Genomic DNA, 19,478 nt, shown 5'->3' with positions numbered 1-19,478 from the left:
CTTCCGCATCTGAGTTCGCTCTGGGTAACAACCATGGCCCTGCTTGAGCTGCTGATATTTATACACCAAAGGGAGCTCTCAGAAATGTATCCACATTTTGTGGACTGCTCTCAGAATTGGTCTTACTCTTCCAGTGACTTTAGCCGAAGTAGAGAGAAGGTTTTCAAAGCTGAAGCTCATCAAATCCTACCTGAGGTCCACCATGTCACAGGAAAGCCTTAGTTGCCTTGCAGTCATCAGTATTAACCATGCAATTGCTGGGCAGATTTCTTATGAGGATGTAATTGATGGCTTTGCATCAAAGAAGGAAAGAAATGTCAGGGTTTAGATGGCAGTTGTACAATTTAGTGTTTCTTGTGTGCAATGGTGTAATAATCAAGTTCTCTTAAGTGTGTTCTATTTGTGTGATATAGGATTTGTGCAATTTAGTTTTGTGTTTTTTGTTCGTAATTGTGTATAATAATAATGATCTTTTTTTGTATTTCTATACTACAATTTGTTTCTATTTGTCTTTGTTAATATTAGTTTTGATATTTATGAGTCTTATTTTATATATATTTAGATTTATATAGTTTTAAATGTTATGATTATTTATTTGTGTTCCAAATGTCTGAATAAAAATTAGTTCGTGCAGAATGGTGCGCTTGGGGAGCCAAACAAGCTAGAACCGCAACTGCAAGTTCTTAAGGACTACAGCACAGAAGAGAGAAACAAGAAACAGAAACATCAGATTTAACAAAAATATAGCCTGTGCAGTTGGTTCGATAAAAATTGAATTAAGGTTTTATTATAGGCTAAGAGCAGTGAATATGTGATTAATATATTTACAAAAAAAATTACATTTGAGCCCAATGACGCAGTCAACAATAGATTGTTTAATGTAGTTATTAAATATAGGTCTCGAAATTATAGGCATCCATCCCGCGATGATAACAAAAAAAATGTAATGGGCTGTTCAAAACAGACTGGGTCAGTTCTGGGACGATATATACAAAATTCATAGAAACCCTGTAATTAAAAGGCCACGCCCACGAGGCAGATACAACAGATCAAAACTTTTAGTTAAAATATTGACTATTATTTATTCACATAAATGCAGCAATCGCACACCGCAGTTGGCTGTACACGCGGATGTTCAAAAAATGCAACAGGCGGGAAAACACGTTCTGTTCTCCCAAAGCGCACGGTCGCCTCAAATGCAAGTGGTTTCATGTGACAGGGATACAAATATTCGTGAGAGATAAGATCTAACAACTAGCATGGGCTGATAATATGATTAGGATTGTGTGTCTGGCTTCTGGGCATCGAAAATAAAGTTGATTTGAAAACCAACAGAACAAGAGAAAATGCTGGTTTCAATGTCATAATGTTAATGAGGAAATGTTTAGCCGCGGATTTTGGTTAGGCTACTTTCAAACAAGGTGAGACATGCCTCATAAAATTACATAAAACATCCAGGTACTGTATTCCCTCTGCTCAGATTGCAAGGTGGGTGATGTGCTATGTGCAATTGTCCTCTTCGGCCTCACTCCCCCCTATCTGAGATATCTACTGCAGCCCTCACCCTCCACCGTTCTGCAAGTCACATTCTGTTAAAGGTTCCCAAAGCACACACATCCCTGGGTCGCTTCACTTTTCAGTTCGCTGCAGCTAACGACTGGAACGAGCTGCAACAAACACTCCAACTTGACAGTTTTATCTCAATCTCTTCATTCAAAGACTCAATCACGGACAGTCTTACTGACAGTTGTTGCTGCTTTGCGTGATGTATTGTTGTCTCTACCTTCTTGCCCTTTGTGCTGTTGTCTGTGCTCAACAATGTTTGTACCATGTTATGTGCTGGTGCCATGTTGTGTTTCTACCATATTGTTGTCATGTTGTGTTGCTGCCATGCTATGTTGTCATCGTAGGTCTCTCTTTATGTAGTGTTGTGTTGTCTCTCTTGTTGTGATGTGTGTTTTGTCCTATATTTTTATTTAATTTATTTGTATTTTTAATCCCAGCACCCATCACCGCAGAAGGCCTTTTGCCTTTTGGTAGGCCATCAATGTACATAAAAATGTGTTCTTAACTGACTTACCTTGTTAAATAACGGTTAAATTAAAATTTGCTCTGTCTTGGCTCAGCAAGAGCCAATTTTGAATGGGTTTCTCTACATCAGCCTCTGTCATTTCTAACAGAGCTGCATTTCTAAGAACTGACACTAGAAGGGAAAATATTAAGCAAAAAAGTATTAGTACATTTCTATTTAACAAGAGTGGCGATGGGTTGCATCCCAATTCTCCACACTTTTCCAAAAGTATGCACTTGTACACTCCTTCTCATGGGTTTAAAGGCATTGATTTGATGTGGGTATTGGCTGGAGAGATTGATTGATTGAATTTATTTGACAGTTAAAAAAGTACAAGGCTGCTCCAGCCGGAGACAAGTTATACCTTAATAAGAAGGTAGCTTATTCAGAAGTACTTTATAGACAAACGCGAGAGCATGTTGTTCTCGTTATACGGACAGCGAAGTCCAACCCACATTTTGATATAAAACACAGTGGTGAGTTCTGTAGCTAGCACCCGTAATAAACCTAAGTGCGCAATGATAAGCAGCATCCAGCGATTTAAGTGTTGATGCCGTATCATGCATGTAAATAATATCCCCATAATCTATAACAGACATAAAAGTAGCTTGCACAACTTGTCTTCTATTTGTAGAGGACAAACATGTCCTGTTTCTATAGAGGAATTCTAGTTTGATTTTTAGCCGTTTACAAAGTTAATTAATATGCATTTTAAAAGACAGTTTATCATCCAACCATATCCCTAAGTATTTATATGCAGAGACCTGATTCATTCGAGGACCATCTAAGCTCGTAAGTGCAAGTGTATTTTCAACCAACTTTTTTAACCTATTAAAAACCTGTCTCCACATGGTGATAATGCTTGGTCAGCCGTTGAAGCGATAGAGTACATGACAGTGTCATCAGCATATAAATTAATTTGACACTTTCTTATCTCATCACCGATATTGTTTATGTAGAGAGTGAACAGTAATGGACCAAGAATAGAACCTTGTGGGACCCCTTTAACCAACTCCAATGGCTCAGACTGGATGCTGTCGACTCTAACAGCCTGACTCTTATCCTTTAGATAGTCATGAAAACAACGACAGGCATCCAATCCCAGTCCTATTGACGACAGCTTACCCAAAAGTTTTGCATGGTCTACAGTGTCAAAAGCTTTAGATAAATGTATGAACAAGGCGGCACAGTACTTTCTATTATCTAGGACATTAGTAATATCATTTACAACACGTGCAGTGGCCGTAATAGTACTGTGTTTAGGTCTGAAGCCAGATTGATTACTAGAAAGAGTATTGTTAACAGTTAAAAAAGATTGTAGTTGCCTATTCACCAATGACTCTAGAATTTTAGCCAAACAGGAGAGCTTAGAGATGGGCCGATAATTATCTAATTCACTTGAGCTGAAAGGTACAGAATGTTTAGACTCCACCAGACCAGTATACGAGCAGCACGAGCTGAATACAGTACGTCACAAATGGTCAGGAACTCTCAATGAGTGAAGAAGATAAAGAAGATAAATAGTCTAGTAAGATGAAATAACAATTTCCTCTCACCACTCTGTTATTCCCCAGATGGACAGGAGATTTCAACAGAGAGACAACAAAGACATACAAGCGTAAATATGTGTTGCATTTATAAATTCGAATGAACGGTTGTTAGGGTGCTAAATATCCATATTTACGATGGGCGTATTTTCCACATTGTACACTACCGTTCAAAAGTTTGGGGTCACTTAGAAATGTCCTTGTTTTTGAAAGAAAAGCACTTTTCTTTTTGTCCATTAAAATAACATCAAACTTATCAGAAATACAGTGTAGACATAGTTAATGTTGTAAATGACTATTGTAGCTTGAAACATGTGATTTGTAATGGAATATCTACATAGGCGTACAGAGGCCCATTATCAGCAACCATCACACTCCTGTGTTCCATTGGCACATTGTGTTAGCTAATCTAAGTTTATCATTTTAAAAGGCTAATTGATCATTAGAAAACCCTTTTGCAATTATGATACAGGCTCAAAAAGAAAACCAGCCCCGTTGCGGACATCGATGTCTTGCTCCCAGACAAATTAAACAACTTTGCTCGCTTTGAGGACAATACAGTGCCACTGACATGGCCCACTACCAAAGCCTGTGGGCTCTCTCTCTCCATGGCCAATGTGAGTAAAACATTCAAACGTGTTAACCCTCGCAAGGCTGCCGGCCGAGACGGCATCCCTAGCCGTGTCCTCAGAGTATGCGCAGACCAGCTGGCTGGTGTGTTTACAGATATATTCAACCAATCCCTATCCCAGTCTGTTGTCCCCACATGCTTCAAGATGACCACCATTGTTCCTGTTCCCAAGAAAGCTAAGGTAACTGAACCAAATGACTATCGCCCCATTGCACTCACTTCTGTCATCATGAAGTGCTTTGAGAGGCTAGTCAAGGATCATATCACCTCCACCCTACCTGATACCCTAGACCCACTCCAATTTGCTTACTGCCCCAATAGGTCCACTGACGATGCAATCCCATCTGGACAAGAGGAATACCTATGTAAAAATGCTGTTCATTGACAACAGCTCAGCATTTAACACCATAGTACCCTCCAAACTCACCATTAAGCTCGAGGCCCTGGGTCTCGACCCCGCCCTGTGCAACTGGGTCCTGGACTTTCTGATGGGCCTCCCCCAGGTGGTAAAGGAAGGAAACAACATCTCCACCCCGCTGATCCTCAACACTGGGGCCCCACAAGGGTCTATTCTCAGCCCTCTCCTGTACTCCCTGTTCACCCATGACTGCGTGGCCATGCACGTTTCCAACTCAATCATCAAGTTCGCAGACAACACTACAGTGGTAGGCCTGATTACCAACAATGACGAGACGGCCTACAGGGAGGAGGTGAGGGCCCTCAGACTGTGGGGTCAGGAAAATAACCTCTCACTCAATGTCAACAAAACAAAGGAGATCGTGGACTACCTCCCCCCCACATGTCCACATCGACGGGACAGTAGTGGAGAAGGTGGAAAGTTTTAAGTTCCTCGGCTTACACATCACAGACAAACTGAAATGGTCCTCCCACACAGACAGCGTGGTGAAGAAGGCACAACAGCGCCTCTTCAACCTCAGCAGGCTGAAGAAATTTGGCTTGTCATCTAAAACGCTCACAAACTTTTACAGATGCACAATCGAGAGCATCCTGCCGGGCTGTATCACCGCCTGGTACGGCAATTGCACCACTCTCAACCACAAGGCTCTCCAGAGGGTACTGCACAACGCATTACAGGGGGCAAACTACCTGCCCTCCAGGACACCTATAGCACCCGATGTCACAGGAAGGCCAAAAAGATCATCAAGGACAACAACCACCCGAGCTACTGTCTGTTCACCCCGCTATCATCCAGAAGGTGAGGTCGGTACAGGTGCATCAAAGCTGGGACAGAGAAACTGTCAAACAGCTTCGATCTCAAGGCCATCAGACTGTTAAACAGCCATCACTAACATAGAGAGGCTGCTGTCAACATACAGACTCAATCTCTGGCCACTTAAATAAATTGACGGAATAAAGGTATCACTAGTCACTTTAAATAACGCCACTTTAATAATGTTTACCTATCTTACATTACTCATCTCATATACTGTATTCTATACCATCTACTGCATCTTGCCTATGCCGCACGCCATCGCTCATCCATCTATTTATATGTACATACTCGATTCATCCCTTTACATATGTGTGTATTTGTGTGTATAAGGTATTTGTTGTGAATTTGTTAGGTTACTTGTTAGATATTACTACATAGTCGGAACTAGAAGCACAAGCATTTGGCTAAACTCGCATTAACATCTGCTTACCATGTGTATGTGACCACTACAATTTGATTTGATTTAATTTTGATTTGATCTATAAATTATGTCTCCGTAATCTAACATGGGTAGGATGGTCAATTGAATCCGGGTTAGTTTGGCAGCTTGGGTGAATGAGGAGCGATTACGATAGAGGAAACCAAGTCTAGATTTAACTTTATTCTGCAGCTTTGACATGTACTGAGAGAATGACAGTATACCATCTAGACATACTCCCAAGTACTTGTATGAGGTGACTACTTCAAGCTCTAAACCCTCAGAGGTAGTAATCACACCTGTGGGGAGAGGGACATGCTTCTTACCAAACCACATGGCCTATGTTTTGGAGGTGTTCAAAACAAGGTTAAGGGTAGAGAAAGCTTGTAGGACACTAAAAAACTTTGTTTGTGGAGCATTCAACACAAAATTTGGCTAGGGGCCAGCTGAGTATAAGACTGTATCATCTGTATATAAATGGATGAGAGAGCTTCCTACTGCATGCGCTATGTTATTGATGTAAATTGAGAAGAGCGTGGGTCTAGGATTGAGCCTTGGGGTACTCCCTTGGTGACAGTCAATGGCTGAGACAGCATATTTTCTGACTTTATACACTGCAAAGGTAGTTAGCAAACCAGGCCAAAGACCCCTCAGAGACACCAATACTCCTTAGCCGGCCCACAAGAATAGAATGGTCTACCGTATCAAAAGCTTTGGCCAAGTCAATAGAAATAGCAGCACAACATTGCTTAGAATCAAGGGCAATGGTGACATCATTGAGGACCTTTAAGGTTGCAGTGACACATCCATAACCTGAGCGGAAACCAGATTGCATACCAGAGAGAATACTATAGACATCAAGAAAGCCAGTCAGTTGATTATTGACAAGTTTTTCCAACACTTTTGATTAACAGGGTAAAATAGAAATAGGCCTATAACAGTTAGGATCAGCTTGATCTTCCCCTTTAAATAAAGGACGGACCGTGGCTGCCTTCCAAGCAATGGGAACCTCCCCAGAAAGGAGAAACAGATTAAAAAGGTTGGAGATAGGTGTGGCGATGATAGGGGCAGCAACCTTAAAGAAGAAAGGGTCTAAAACATCTGACCTAGATGGTTTTTTGGGGTAAAGTTGCAGGAGCTCCTTTAGCACAGACTCACTGACTGCCTTTGTAGCGGGCAAGGGAAAAAGAGGGAGAAGGGTTGGGAGATGAGGAAATGTTGGACGGGCAAGGAGGCATGGCTGAGTCAAATAGGAATCCTGACTTGATGAAGTGGTGATTAAAGAGCTCAGCCATGTGCTTCTTGTCAGTACCAACCACATCATCAACATTAAGTGACATGGGCAGCTGTGAGAATGGTTTATTCTCCAGGTCTTTAACTGTTTTCCAGAACTTATTGGGGTTAGACCCACAGAGAGAGAGAACTGCTCCTTAAAGTAACTAACTAGACCCTCCCCAATCCCCAAATCACATTCAAATCCCCCCACCCCAGTCCAACCTCAATGACACTACACTTCGATCTTTCTCTCTCTTCAACATACTTACAACAATATAACAACTAATAACAACATGCTCCACCGTTTCATGGACCATACAGTCCAGACACAAACCATTCACATGCTTGCCAACCAGATGTAATGACGAGTTCAATGTGCAATGTCCTAAGCACAATTGAGCAAACACCACCTCTTCCTTCCTAATCTGACCTTTGAATCTTGGTCCACAACCTTTCTTTGGAGGGCATATAAATGCTGGTGCTTGGGCTCAGAGTCCCATCTTTTCTGCCACACATATATCAAAATGGCTCTGATCTAACATTTGGCCTCACCTCTACTCAGTGGAACATTAATATCAATTATATCTTGTTTCAAAGCTCTTTCGCTAACTGGTCTACAATTGAATTTGCTGTAATTCTTCTTCTTCTGTGGATTTTGGCAATCAACTTCGAGGTGCATTACCGCCACCAACTGGACTGGAGTGTTGACCAGAGACAGGGAATGTCTAAATTCTACCCATTATTCTCGTCTTCCGAAGGAAATGGAATACATAATTAAATACTAAATCCCTTGAAGATTTCCTTAGCATTTCACTTAATCTTGGCTCTTCCACCCCATTACTCCATAAATCTACCTTTCCCTCCATGTTTCTGGCACTGAAGTGTGGTTTAATCTCTGGTAGGCCTACTCTTGAATACAGCAACAAATTGTAACACATGCATGATGATGCAGAAGTATACTTTTCCAGACAGACAAAAAAAGTGAATTTCAGTATATTGAAAGGCCTATAGTTGACAATAAAGAAAGATGAAGACCTTGTTTCTGATGTGCTCCTGAGTGGTGCATTGGTCTAAGGCCCTACATCTCAATGCAAGAGGCATCACTACAATCACTGGTTCAAATCCAGGCTGAATCACATCTGGCCATGATTGGGAGTCCCGTAGGGTGGTGCACAATTGGACCAGGTTTGGCTGGGGAAGGCTGTCATTAAATAAGAATTTGTTCTTAACTGACTTGCCTGGTTAAAAAGTGTTATTATTAGAGACAAGGTTCATGGAGGATTTAGTTGTATATTTACATGTTTCATTTAGGAGTATTAAACTGAATGTTTCCATTACATTTATGCATGCAGTTTAAAATGCTGATGAATCATCTTTTAGTCTTTGCAAGGTAAAGCTCTGTCTTATCTCAGCTCACTGGTCTCGATAACAACACCCACACGAAGCACCCGCTCTAGCAGGTATATCTCACTGGTTATCCCCAAAACCAACACCTCTTTGGATGCCTTTCCTTCCAGTTCTCTACTGCCAATGACTGGAACGAATTGCAAAAATCACTGAAGCTGGAGACTTATTTTCCCTCACTAACTTTAAACATCATCTATCTGAGCAGCTAACCGATCGCTGCTGCTGTACATAGCCCATCTGTAAAATAGCCCATCCAATCCACCTACCTCATCCCCATATTGTTTTTATTTACTTTTCTGCTCTTTTGCACACCAGTATTTCCTCTTGCACATCACCATCTGCGCATCTACCACTCCAGTGTTAATTTGCTCAATTGTAATTTCTTCGCTACTAAGGCCTAGTTATTGCCTTACCTCCGCACGCCATTTGCACAAACTGTATATAGACTTTGTGTGTTTCTTTTTGTATTATTGTAGGCTTGTTTATTCCATGTGTAACTCTGTGTTGTTGTTTGTGTCGCACTGCTTTGCTTTGTCTTGGCCAGGTCGCAGTTGTAAATGAGAACTTATTCTCAACTAGCCTACCTGGTTAAATAAAGGTGAGATAAAAGTAATAATAAAAAATTATTCATATGAGAAAAACGCAACGTTGTAACTTCATCACGTGTTATCGCGATAGCCTATGTTGCCTATGTGAGACTGCGAAGCGAACATCCGGTCTCTTTTCGGTGGCAGGCTGTCGTCGAGTCAGTTTTAGAAAATGAAGGTAAGAGAAGTCAACTAATGTTCGAAATAACAAATCTCTCACTGTTAATGTCCAGGCCGAATTGAAGTAGTCCATTCAAATATTATAAATCCGTATCTCGTTTAGTCAGATATTGCATCGTCTTTTAGGATGCATATTGATTTTGTTAGCTAGCTAGCTATGGCTGACAACGTTAGTACATGAACCTGAGAATATGTCCGTGTGCATGCATGTTTGCCTGGCGTCATTCATATAACGGCAACAAAGTATCTTCTGTTCATGGGTGGGGGGATACGAATATTATCCTTGGTGTGGGTTTGTTCACGTCCATATTTCGCGAATCCGTTGCAAGTTTGTTAGTTGCAACATAGTCACCCTCAAGGCCACTTCCAGCCAGCTAGCTTCCAACATCACTTAACTACGTGTCATTTGATCGTTCCAAATAGTGTAGCTGCAGAATTAATTTCTCTGTATAACTAATCTTGTTTCTAGGAAACTAGCTAACAAGAGTTAAACCAATTGCATTAACTAGCCAACATGCTAGTATCTGCCAATTGCCCGCATCCCGTTTACAGCTGCATCATGTTGAACTCAATTCACAGGTCTCGCCATACGGGCATGTGGTTAGGTAGTAGTTCATTATTCGACTCATCTAAATTTGCTATGGATGGGTAGCTTAGGTGCAAGGTGATCGTCTAGGTCCTCAACTAGGAAAGCTTGCTACATCTGGTCAATCTACAAGCACTGATCTGTATGTCTGTCTCTCAGCTGAATATCTCGTTTCCTGCCACTGGCTGTCAGAAGCTCATTGAAGTTGATGATGAGCGCAAGCTGCGAACCTTCTATGAGAAGCGTATGGCAACAGAGGTGGCTGCTGATCCCCTGGGAGATGAGTGGAAGGTAAGCTGTGGACCCTAAGAAAGCTACTCAGTTTTCAGGTCCTTCTGGTTATTTAAAAAAATATATATAGTTCAATTAATTAGTCCCAAGCTAGTGATTGTGATCTTCACTTTATGTCAAGTTCATTGACTAACTGGGTAATTTTGGAATAGTCAACTTAATGCCTTGGATCCTAGTGTCTTGAAACAGTTCAACTCAATGTTGTTCAACTCAGTTCAACTCAACATGATCTTGCACACCTTAGTAGACCCTTTCTGGCTTGTCTAGCCTCAAAGGGGGGACAGTGTTGTGCCACAGAAACTGCAGAGCTGCTTTACCAGATGCAACCTGACCCTCTGACCATGGCTGGTTGAACTGCATTGCTCTCCCAAGCCTTTGCCTATTAAATTCCACTAAACAAATGTCTAACTGTTGTGCGATGAACAGGTCCTTGTACAGAACACGTTTTTCTTAATTTTGGCACATCTCTCCCAGGGCTACATGGTGCGCATCAGCGGAGGTAATGACAAGCAGGGCTTCCCCATGAAGCAGGGTGTGCTGACCCACGGCCGTGTGCGCTTGTTGCTTGCCAAGGGCCATTCCTGTTACCGCCCCCGTAGGACAGGAGAGCGCAAACGCAAGTCTGTCCGTGGCTGCATCGTTGATGCCAACCTCAGTGTGCTGAACTTGGTTATCATCAAGAAAGGTATGGAGTTATAATAATGGTAACCACTTGCTCTGGCACACCTTAGTAGACCCTTTCTGGCTGGTCTAGCCTAAAAGGGGGGACAGTGTTGTGCTACAGAAACTGCAGAGCTGCTTTACCAGATGCAACCTGACCCTCTGACCATGGCTGGTTGAACTGCAATGCTCTCCCAAGCCTTTCCCTGTTTAATATTTGGTTGTTTTGAAGGTTATATGTTTTTTATTAAACCTTTTTATTTTGACAGGGAAGTCCTACTGAGACTAGGGCCTGTATTTTTATTGATTTAAAAAACATTTTTTTACAGATGAGTCCTGCATCACACATAAAATATACCTTATACAAAAAGACAAAACATAATAAGAAAAATGACATGTGCATGTTTCACGACTATTTACCATTGAAACTTACTTGAACATCATCAATGCTGGTCTGCTTCCGCTGCCAGCGCTTTGATGTGGTTAACCATTGGGGTGGTGACTCTGTATAGACTGTTTTGAATCTAGTGGCTATACATTTTTTCCTCCATATCCCAGGCGAGAAGGACATCCCCGGCCTGACCGACAGCACCGTGCCCCGCCGCTTGGGACCCAAGAGGGCCAGCAAGATCCGCAAGCTCTTCAACCTGGCCAAGGAGGACGATGTCAGGCAGTACGTTGTGAGGAGACCACTGACTAAAGAAGGTGAGGCCAGCACCGCTTCTAAGTGGTTCTGTTAATGAATGGGTCGGTAAACTCATTGGTGCTCATAAACTCTTGACTGTGATTTTTATTTTTAACTTCTATTATTTCTCCTTGCCAAATTGTGTGAAAGTTGTCTGGCACACCAGTAGACCCTTTCTGGCTGGTCTGTAGTCTCTAAGGGGGGACAGTGTTGTGCCACAGAAACTGCAGAGCTGCTTTGCTAGATGCAACCTTACCCTCTGACCATGGCTGGTTGAACTGCAATGCTCTCCCAATAAGTCGCTATTCAATAAGTGTATTGTCTAAAATCTGATTTGAGTTAACTTGTAATTTTGTGTGGGACATATTAGAAATTAATGGGACGTTTTGTCTGTCATATGTGAACGTTGGTTGGCCAAATGAGTTGACACGCACAAAATGGTCAAACATTCCCAAACTATTCAACATTTGGGAATACTGGCTAGACTGAATAACAGCTACAACTCTCAATCGCTAATCTGGACAGACATTTCATAAACATAGAAACCCATAACTATTTTTCCCTTGTTCATGCTTTGTAGTAAATTCCACTGGTAACACCTCTCCTCCCACACCTTTTGAAGGTAAGAAGCCCAGGACCAAGGCTCCCAGGATTCAGAGGTTGGTGACACCCCGTGTGCTCCAGCACAAGCGCCGCCGCATTGCCCTGAAGAAACAGCGCACCCAGAAGAACAAGGAGGAGGCTTCCGAATACGCCAAGCTGCTGGCCAAGAGGATGAAGGTATGGAAAGGGAGACCTAAGGCATTTAGCTGTAATATTAATCATTATCTGTTCTAATGTGTAATGAATTGCCCTGAATGTTGTGAATCCATTCATTTTATTCCTACAATTGCAAGCGAGTTGATATGGTTGCAAGTTGATTCATAAAATGGTTAAAATATTACAATTGAAATGTCCATAGGTATAATATCACCCATGAAGACGGCAACATTGCCATTGAATAACTTTTAGTCCGTAGGAAGACTAACACATCTCGTTTGTTTGTAGGAGGCTAAGGAGAAGCGCCAGGAACAAATCGCCAAAAGGCGCCGTCTCTCCTCCCTTAGGGCCTCCACATCCAAATCTGAGTCCAGCCAGAAGTGAAATGTGGAATTGAATTAAAAAATGTTTTGCTGAAATTCTGCTTCTGGTGTCTTTACTCAGTGTTCCATAGATCAAAAAGAATGTCCATGCCTGAAACGCATCCTGATTGTATTTCTAGTGATCAGTCACATCCCTAAGAGGCTCCATGGCTCTCAAAACTGCTAAATAATTGGTGAACGCTCAAATCTAATCTGTAAAGGCCTGTCGAGAACAAGACTTGTGATGGTATGTTTTAATGACTGCCGCAAACCAAAGGGCAATCGTAAATAAATGTAGGTACCCACTGCTATGATCTGGAGTGGATTCTCATTCAACTGTGGCCATCTTTTGGGTGCTGTGGTAATGAACAAAGATTGCATGACACTGTCATGTTGATTGATGTGCCTGAAGCTGGGGCCAGACTAAAATCGGTTTGTGCGTTGACGTGGAACTTTTGCATATACATAACTACATTTCAGATTCTCTTGTTAACTTCATTTGTTCCCTTAGTGTGTCTATTAGTCCTGCACTTCCACTGTCTGCTGAACCGGAGGATCTGAAAATGGTGATGTTTGTGGACAAGCAGTCTAATTCTGATCATTTTCAATTGGTATTTTGACCAATCTGAGCTTGGGCTGCCTGTGTAAATGCAGACAAAGTGACCCAGATATAGTGACTAGGGAGAAACTACATAGTGGCTCTGGTAGAAAATTTGAGGATGTCCTGAGGCATGGATAACATCCACAAAGAAACAGGATGAATGTATTCTGTCAAATTAGGAATTGAACAGGTTGGCAACTCTGGATCATTCATGCTGTGGGTGTCAGGTTGATGGCTGCATGCTGGTGTTCTATACCAATAGAGTATTTTAATTTGAACGAGGTAAAGGTCAAGTAGTAGACAGTATTGTAGGAAGGATCCCATGGCTGCATTTAGTCTTCATGTTAGAAACAGGAATTCCTGGTTGTTTTGGAATTTCAGGAATTAGCCCTGTCATTCGTTTGATCTCAATCTCGTGGACAGACGCGTAACTGGTGTTGAAGCATCAGTCAAGACTGGGATGTGACGGTTAACGTGGAGCTTTGCTCCTGTACGCAGATTTTTCGGCACGGATCATTTTGCCTGGCTTGGTTAACAGGCTAGACCTTTTGACGTAACCTCATTCCACTCCTTATCATGCAAAACAGTTTTGCATGACAGTGTATTTGCACCACTGGTGTAAAGTACACAATTAAAAATACTTTAAAGTACTACTTAAGTAGTTTGGGGTATCTGTACCTTACTATTTATATTTTTTACAACTTTTACTTCGCTACATTCCTAAAGACTTATGAACTTTCTACTCTGATTTTCATGACACCCAAAAGTTGTTTATGCTTTCCACCGTCGAATCCAGTGCTTATCAGTCGTTCATACACCTCTGATGAGTGCATACTCGGAGAGCTGTGACTGTTCAGCATTTAGAAAATATTTAGAGTTCACATTTAGAAAATGCTGAGTTTATTTAAAATGGATAATCCAACAATTGTACGCTGCCATCTTGTCTATATAAAATCTTCTCTCATTGAGACGGGTGGGTCCACCCCAAAGTGCTGCATGTCATGATCAATGAGAGAAGATTTGAAATAGACAAGATGGCTGCGTACACCAGGATTTAATATTTTCCTGGTATTTTACATATGTCCCATCCTGAGAATCAATCACTTTTCTTCTGGGTAACCCGGTATGTCATTCAAAGGCATTATAACGCATATAAATATGTCTGGAGGGCCTCCCGAGTGGCGCAAGGCAGTGCTAGCTGTGCCACTAGAGATTCTGGGTTCGAATCCAGGCTCTGTCGCAGCTGGCCATGACCGGGAGACCCATGGGGTGGCGCACAATTGGCCCAGCGTCTTCCAGGTTAGGGGAGGGTTTGGCCGGCAGGGATGTCCTTGTCCCATCGCGCACTAGCGACTCCTGTGGCGGGCCGGGCGCAGTGCACGCTGACACGGTTGCCAGGTGTACGGTGTTTCCGCCGTCACATTGGTGTAGCTGGCTCCCTAGTTAAGTGGCAAGATGGGGCGGTGGGGCTTGGTTGACTTGTGTTTCGGAGGACGCACAGCTCTCGACCTTTGCCTCTCCCGAGTCAGGGGTGTGAGATGCAGCGATGAGCCAAAAAAAAAGTCGATTTGATTAGAGCTTTGATCAACATGAAAACCTGATGCTACCTGAGCCATATATAAAATACATTAATAACATGTAACAAGCCCAAAAAAAGATTACATGATTGTGCATTTGGAAAGTTTTCTTGACTTTTTACATATTTAGTTACGTTACAGCCTAATTCTAAAATAGATTAAATAAATAAAAATCCTCAAATGACAAAGCAAACAGTAAAAAAAAATATTTTTGCAAATGTATAAAAAAAAACATATTTACACAAGTATTCAGACCCTTTGCTGTGAGACTCAATTGAGCTCAGGTGTATCCTATTTCAATTGACCATCCTTGATGTTTCTACAACTTTCTTGGAGTCTACCTGTGGTAAATTCAATTGATTAGACATGATTTGGAAAGGCACACACCTGTCTATAGAAAGGTACCACAGTTGACAATGCATGTCTCTAGTCACCCCCAAAACCAATTCTTTCTTTGGCCGCCTCTCCTTCCAGTTCTCTGCTGCCAATGACTGGAACGAACTACACAAATCTCTGAAACTGGAAACACTTATCTCCCTCACTAGTTTTAAGCACCAACTGTCAGAGCATCTTACAGATTACTGCACCTGTACATAGCCCACCTATAATTTAGCCCAAACAACTACCTCTTTCCCAACTGTATTTAATTAATTTATTTATTTTGCTCCTTTGCACCCCATTATTTTTATTTCTACTTTGCACATTCTTCCATTGCAAAACTACCATTCCAGTGTTTTACTTGCTATATTGTATTTACTTTGCCACCATGGCCTTTTTTGCCTTTACCTCCCTTCTCACCTCATTTGCTCACATTGTATATAGACTTGTTTATACTGTATCATTGACTGTATGTTTGTTTTACTCCATGTGTAACTGTGTTGTTGTATCTGTCGAACTGCTTTGCTTTATCTTGGCCAGGTCGCAATTGTAAATGAGAACTTGTTCTCAACTTGCCTACCTGGTTAAATAAAGGTGAAATAAAAATAAATAAAAATGTCAGAGCAAAAACCAAGCCGTGCGGTAGAAGGAATTTTCCATAGAGCCCCCGAGGCAGGATTGTGTCGAGGCACAGATCTGGGAAAGGGTACCCAAATATTTCTGCAGCACTGAAGGTCCCCAAGAACACAGTGGCCTCCATTATTCTTAAATGGAAGGCGTTTGGAACCACCAAGACTCTTCCTAGAGCTGGCCCCCCGGCCAAACTGAGCAATCAGGGGAGAAGGGCCTTTTTCAGTGTGGTGACCAAGAACTCGATTGGAGCTCTGTCAGAGCTCCTCTGTGGAGATGGGAGAACCTTCCAGAAGGGACAACCATCTCTGCAACTCTCCACTAATCAGGCCTTTATGGTAGTGGCCAGGCGGAAGCGACTCCTCAGTAAAAGGCACATGACAGCCCGCTTGGAGTTTGCCAAAAGGCAACTAGATTCTCTGGTCTGATGAAACCAAGATTGAACTCTTTGGCCTGAATGCCAAGCGTCACATCTAGAGGAAACCTGGCACCATCCTTACTGTGAAGCATGGTGTTGACAGAAACATGATGTGGGGATGTTTTTCAAAGGACTTCAGACTGGGGCTAAGTTTCACCTTCCAACAGGACAACCCTAAGCACACAGCCAAGACAAAGCAGGAGTGGCTTCGGGACAAGTGTCTAAATGTCCTTGAGTTGCCCCGATCAAACTCCTCTGGAGAGACCTGAAAATAGCTGTTCAGCGACGCTCCCCATCCAACCTGACAGAGCTTGAGAGGAATGGGAGAAACTCCCCAAATACAGGTGTGCCAAGGTGGTAGCGTCATACCCAACAAGACTCGAGGCTGTAATCACTGCCAAAGGTGCTTCAACAAAGTACTGAGTAAAGGGTCTGAATTAGGGCTGGGCGATGTGGCCAAAATATATCATATGGTATTTTTCAAATGTTTATGTTTTTATTTGACGTATTTTATGTTTTTGATTAAAAGTTCTAAATTTGCTTTATGAGTAGTGCACGACCCTTGGGTGGCAACACATATATTCTAAATGATTTCAATGGGTCTTTCTCCATTTGGATTGGTTTATACTGTTCAATTCAACTTAAAACTAAAATAATTTCCCGCATTTCCATCAATTTCTGCATTTCCTTCACTCATTTGAGATAACTTACACTGCCACAATATGGCCAAAAATACTAGGCCTTATTTTTAACCAAGTTGCAATTGCGATTAAAATAAACACTTGGGTGAACTTTTGGAATCATGGAAATAGGATGTTTATTATAACTCTATAGTTAGAATATAAATAATAGTGGGCACTTTGAATACAGTGTTGTTTGACATGACGAATGAAAATGCCATGGATGAGTTATTAGCTAGCCACGATTTAGCTTAACTTGCAGATGTAAGAAACACAAAACTAACATTGTAATTATAGAACGCTTGTGGATTTATATTAAATGGAAACAACATCGTTGCATGTGCTGCATTGACCATGCAGACTGAACGAAAGTGTCACGTGGTCAAGCAACAACATATGCGTTCCTTGAGTGACAGGGGGTGTGACTAGGTCTTTGTGGAAAGCGGGGGAGAGAGTGTGTGAGAGAGAGAGAGAGAGAGAGCGGACTATAAAAATGGACGTTACACACGGTGTATCACATTTAACCAACCAAACATTAAAATACCGTTGTAGAAGGTAAAGTAAAAACCGGTCCGTGCATAAATACAGGTATATAGTAAAATACGGTATACCGCCCAGCCCGAGTCTGAATACTTATGTAAATGTTAAATTTTTAATACATTTGTAAAAATGTTTAAAAAAAAACTGTTTTTGCTTTGTCATTATGGGGTATTGTGTGTAGATTGAGAAAAATGACAATTTAATCAATTTTAGAATAAGGCTGTGGAAAAAGTCAAGGGGTCTGAATACTTTCCAAATGCGCTGTATGCAGCGTTTACTGTGAATTTGGTTTCCGACAATGCAGGAACATTGCCTTTGAACATTGTGCATAGCAGACAAAACGCGATCGGATTGAATCTGGCCCCAAGGCTTCACAACAAGCACACCATTGGACTCGAGCCACATGCCTTGGAATATTATGATTTTAGACTCGATTTGACAAAATCCAAAAAGACTTGCAACTCGACTTTGACACCAATGACTCTTGACTTAACTTGGACTTGGGCCTTTTGACTCAAACTGACTTGATACCCTCCCCAAGCCAAAATATTAAAAACGATGCTATTAAAAAAAGTGTGCAGCACATCAACTCTTCATTTAACGATTACAGTTTGAATCGGACAGCAGCCAATAAAATTGTGCCAGCAGAGAAAAAGTTGTGTGTGGCAGTGCACCGGAACGTCGGTGGGTGAATTCAGACGGAGCCCTTGGAAAGATGATACCCAAAATTATTATTCTCGGATATAAAGACTACACTGTAGTCAACAAAACACGGATTGCAATTTGCAAAATATGCGGGATGAAAATTATAGATGGAGGTGCAACAACTTCCAACTTTGTTCGACATTTGAAGCTGCGCAAAGAACTTTAAGTCGTGGCTAATATAGCCGACAGCTATATATAACTTTGCTAGTGTAGCATGTAGTCTAACGTAACGTTAAATCAATGAGCCTCCACACAGTCAGTGCGGGAACATGATCATTGCACCCAAGATTGAGCTACAACTGGCTAGGCAGTTGGTAGGCTAAATCCTGCCCGATGTTATTGCTGTTCCTAAAACCTACTGTAACCACACACTGAGAGGGTGTGTGTTAAGGTTGGGCGATTGTGTAAAAGCCTACAGCTCTTTGCCCACACTCTCTAGCTGTTGGTGGGAGATGGCTTGAAAGAAACAAAAGTGATGACGACTCTTTCAAAGTTATCAAAAATCAGCTCACTGCTGCATACAAGCACATCATTCAAAGAGGTGTTTGAGGCACCCCTGCTGCTGTCAACACAAGATGGGACTCAACACTGAGACAAGTGAAGGCTGTTATCCAATGTGAACATCTAAAGCTCAGTCATGTTCTAGAAAATCTGGGCACAAGGAGTTGTTGTTCACAGTATGGGAGTGGAAATGTTGAATGAGTTGGGCATCCTGAAGCCATTTGGAGAAGCAACAGATTTGACACAGGGGGAGAAGATAGTCACAATCAGTTCCGTTGTTCCCCCTGTCCTGTCCCTGAATCACTGCCTGGAGCAGCGGAAGCCTCAAGTAAATTTCCTGAGCGGCCTGCTCAGAGGTCTCCAGAACAAAACATTTAAAAACAAAACAGAACAAGACATTTCTTGGAATCTTCATCAATGTGAAAATAGCCAGGACACAAGATGGAATCACTGCTTTTTTTCAGATCCAGTCTACCTCAAAGCACCTGCCTTGGCTTTTTCTCTGAGTGGAGCACCATGTGCTGGTCAAGGAGGTGGTGGCACAAAGAGTGAAAGGTAACTTTTTATCATAATTTAATCCAATTGACTGAAACAATAATACTTTTTCAGTTTAACCCACTGCATCACCCACTGGCCTTTTTGTTTCTGCTTTTACATGTTTTTCCAGAACTGATTCTGCAAGATGCTGCAGGGACTGAGCAAGCTGTGCCTCTTGTTGATGAGGAAGAGCGAGAGGACCATAGTCTTGGACAAGA

General features: G+C 41.9%; 1 protein-coding gene across 1 annotated transcript; it reads left to right on the top strand.

Annotated features, from left to right (window-relative positions):
- Window positions 1-9,261: 9,261 nt before the first annotated feature.
- LOC115145819 (small ribosomal subunit protein eS6) lies at window positions 9,262-12,750 on the top strand. Its single transcript, XM_029687364.2, has 6 exons — window positions 9,262-9,348; window positions 10,096-10,227; window positions 10,702-10,912; window positions 11,446-11,592; window positions 12,195-12,352; window positions 12,620-12,750. The coding sequence occupies exons 1-6, from the start codon at window positions 9,343-9,345 to the stop codon at window positions 12,713-12,715; spliced, it is 750 nt and encodes a 249-aa protein (XP_029543224.1). The 5' UTR covers window positions 9,262-9,342; the 3' UTR covers window positions 12,716-12,750.
- The last annotated feature ends 6,728 nt before the right edge of the window (window positions 12,751-19,478 follow it).

Source organism: Oncorhynchus nerka, linkage group LG18, assembly GCF_034236695.1.
Source record: "Oncorhynchus nerka isolate Pitt River linkage group LG18, Oner_Uvic_2.0, whole genome shotgun sequence".
Taxonomy (NCBI): Eukaryota; Metazoa; Chordata; class Actinopteri; order Salmoniformes; family Salmonidae; genus Oncorhynchus; species Oncorhynchus nerka.
Note: the sequence above shows the minus strand (reverse complement) of the source record. Positions and strands in the feature narration are given on the sequence as shown.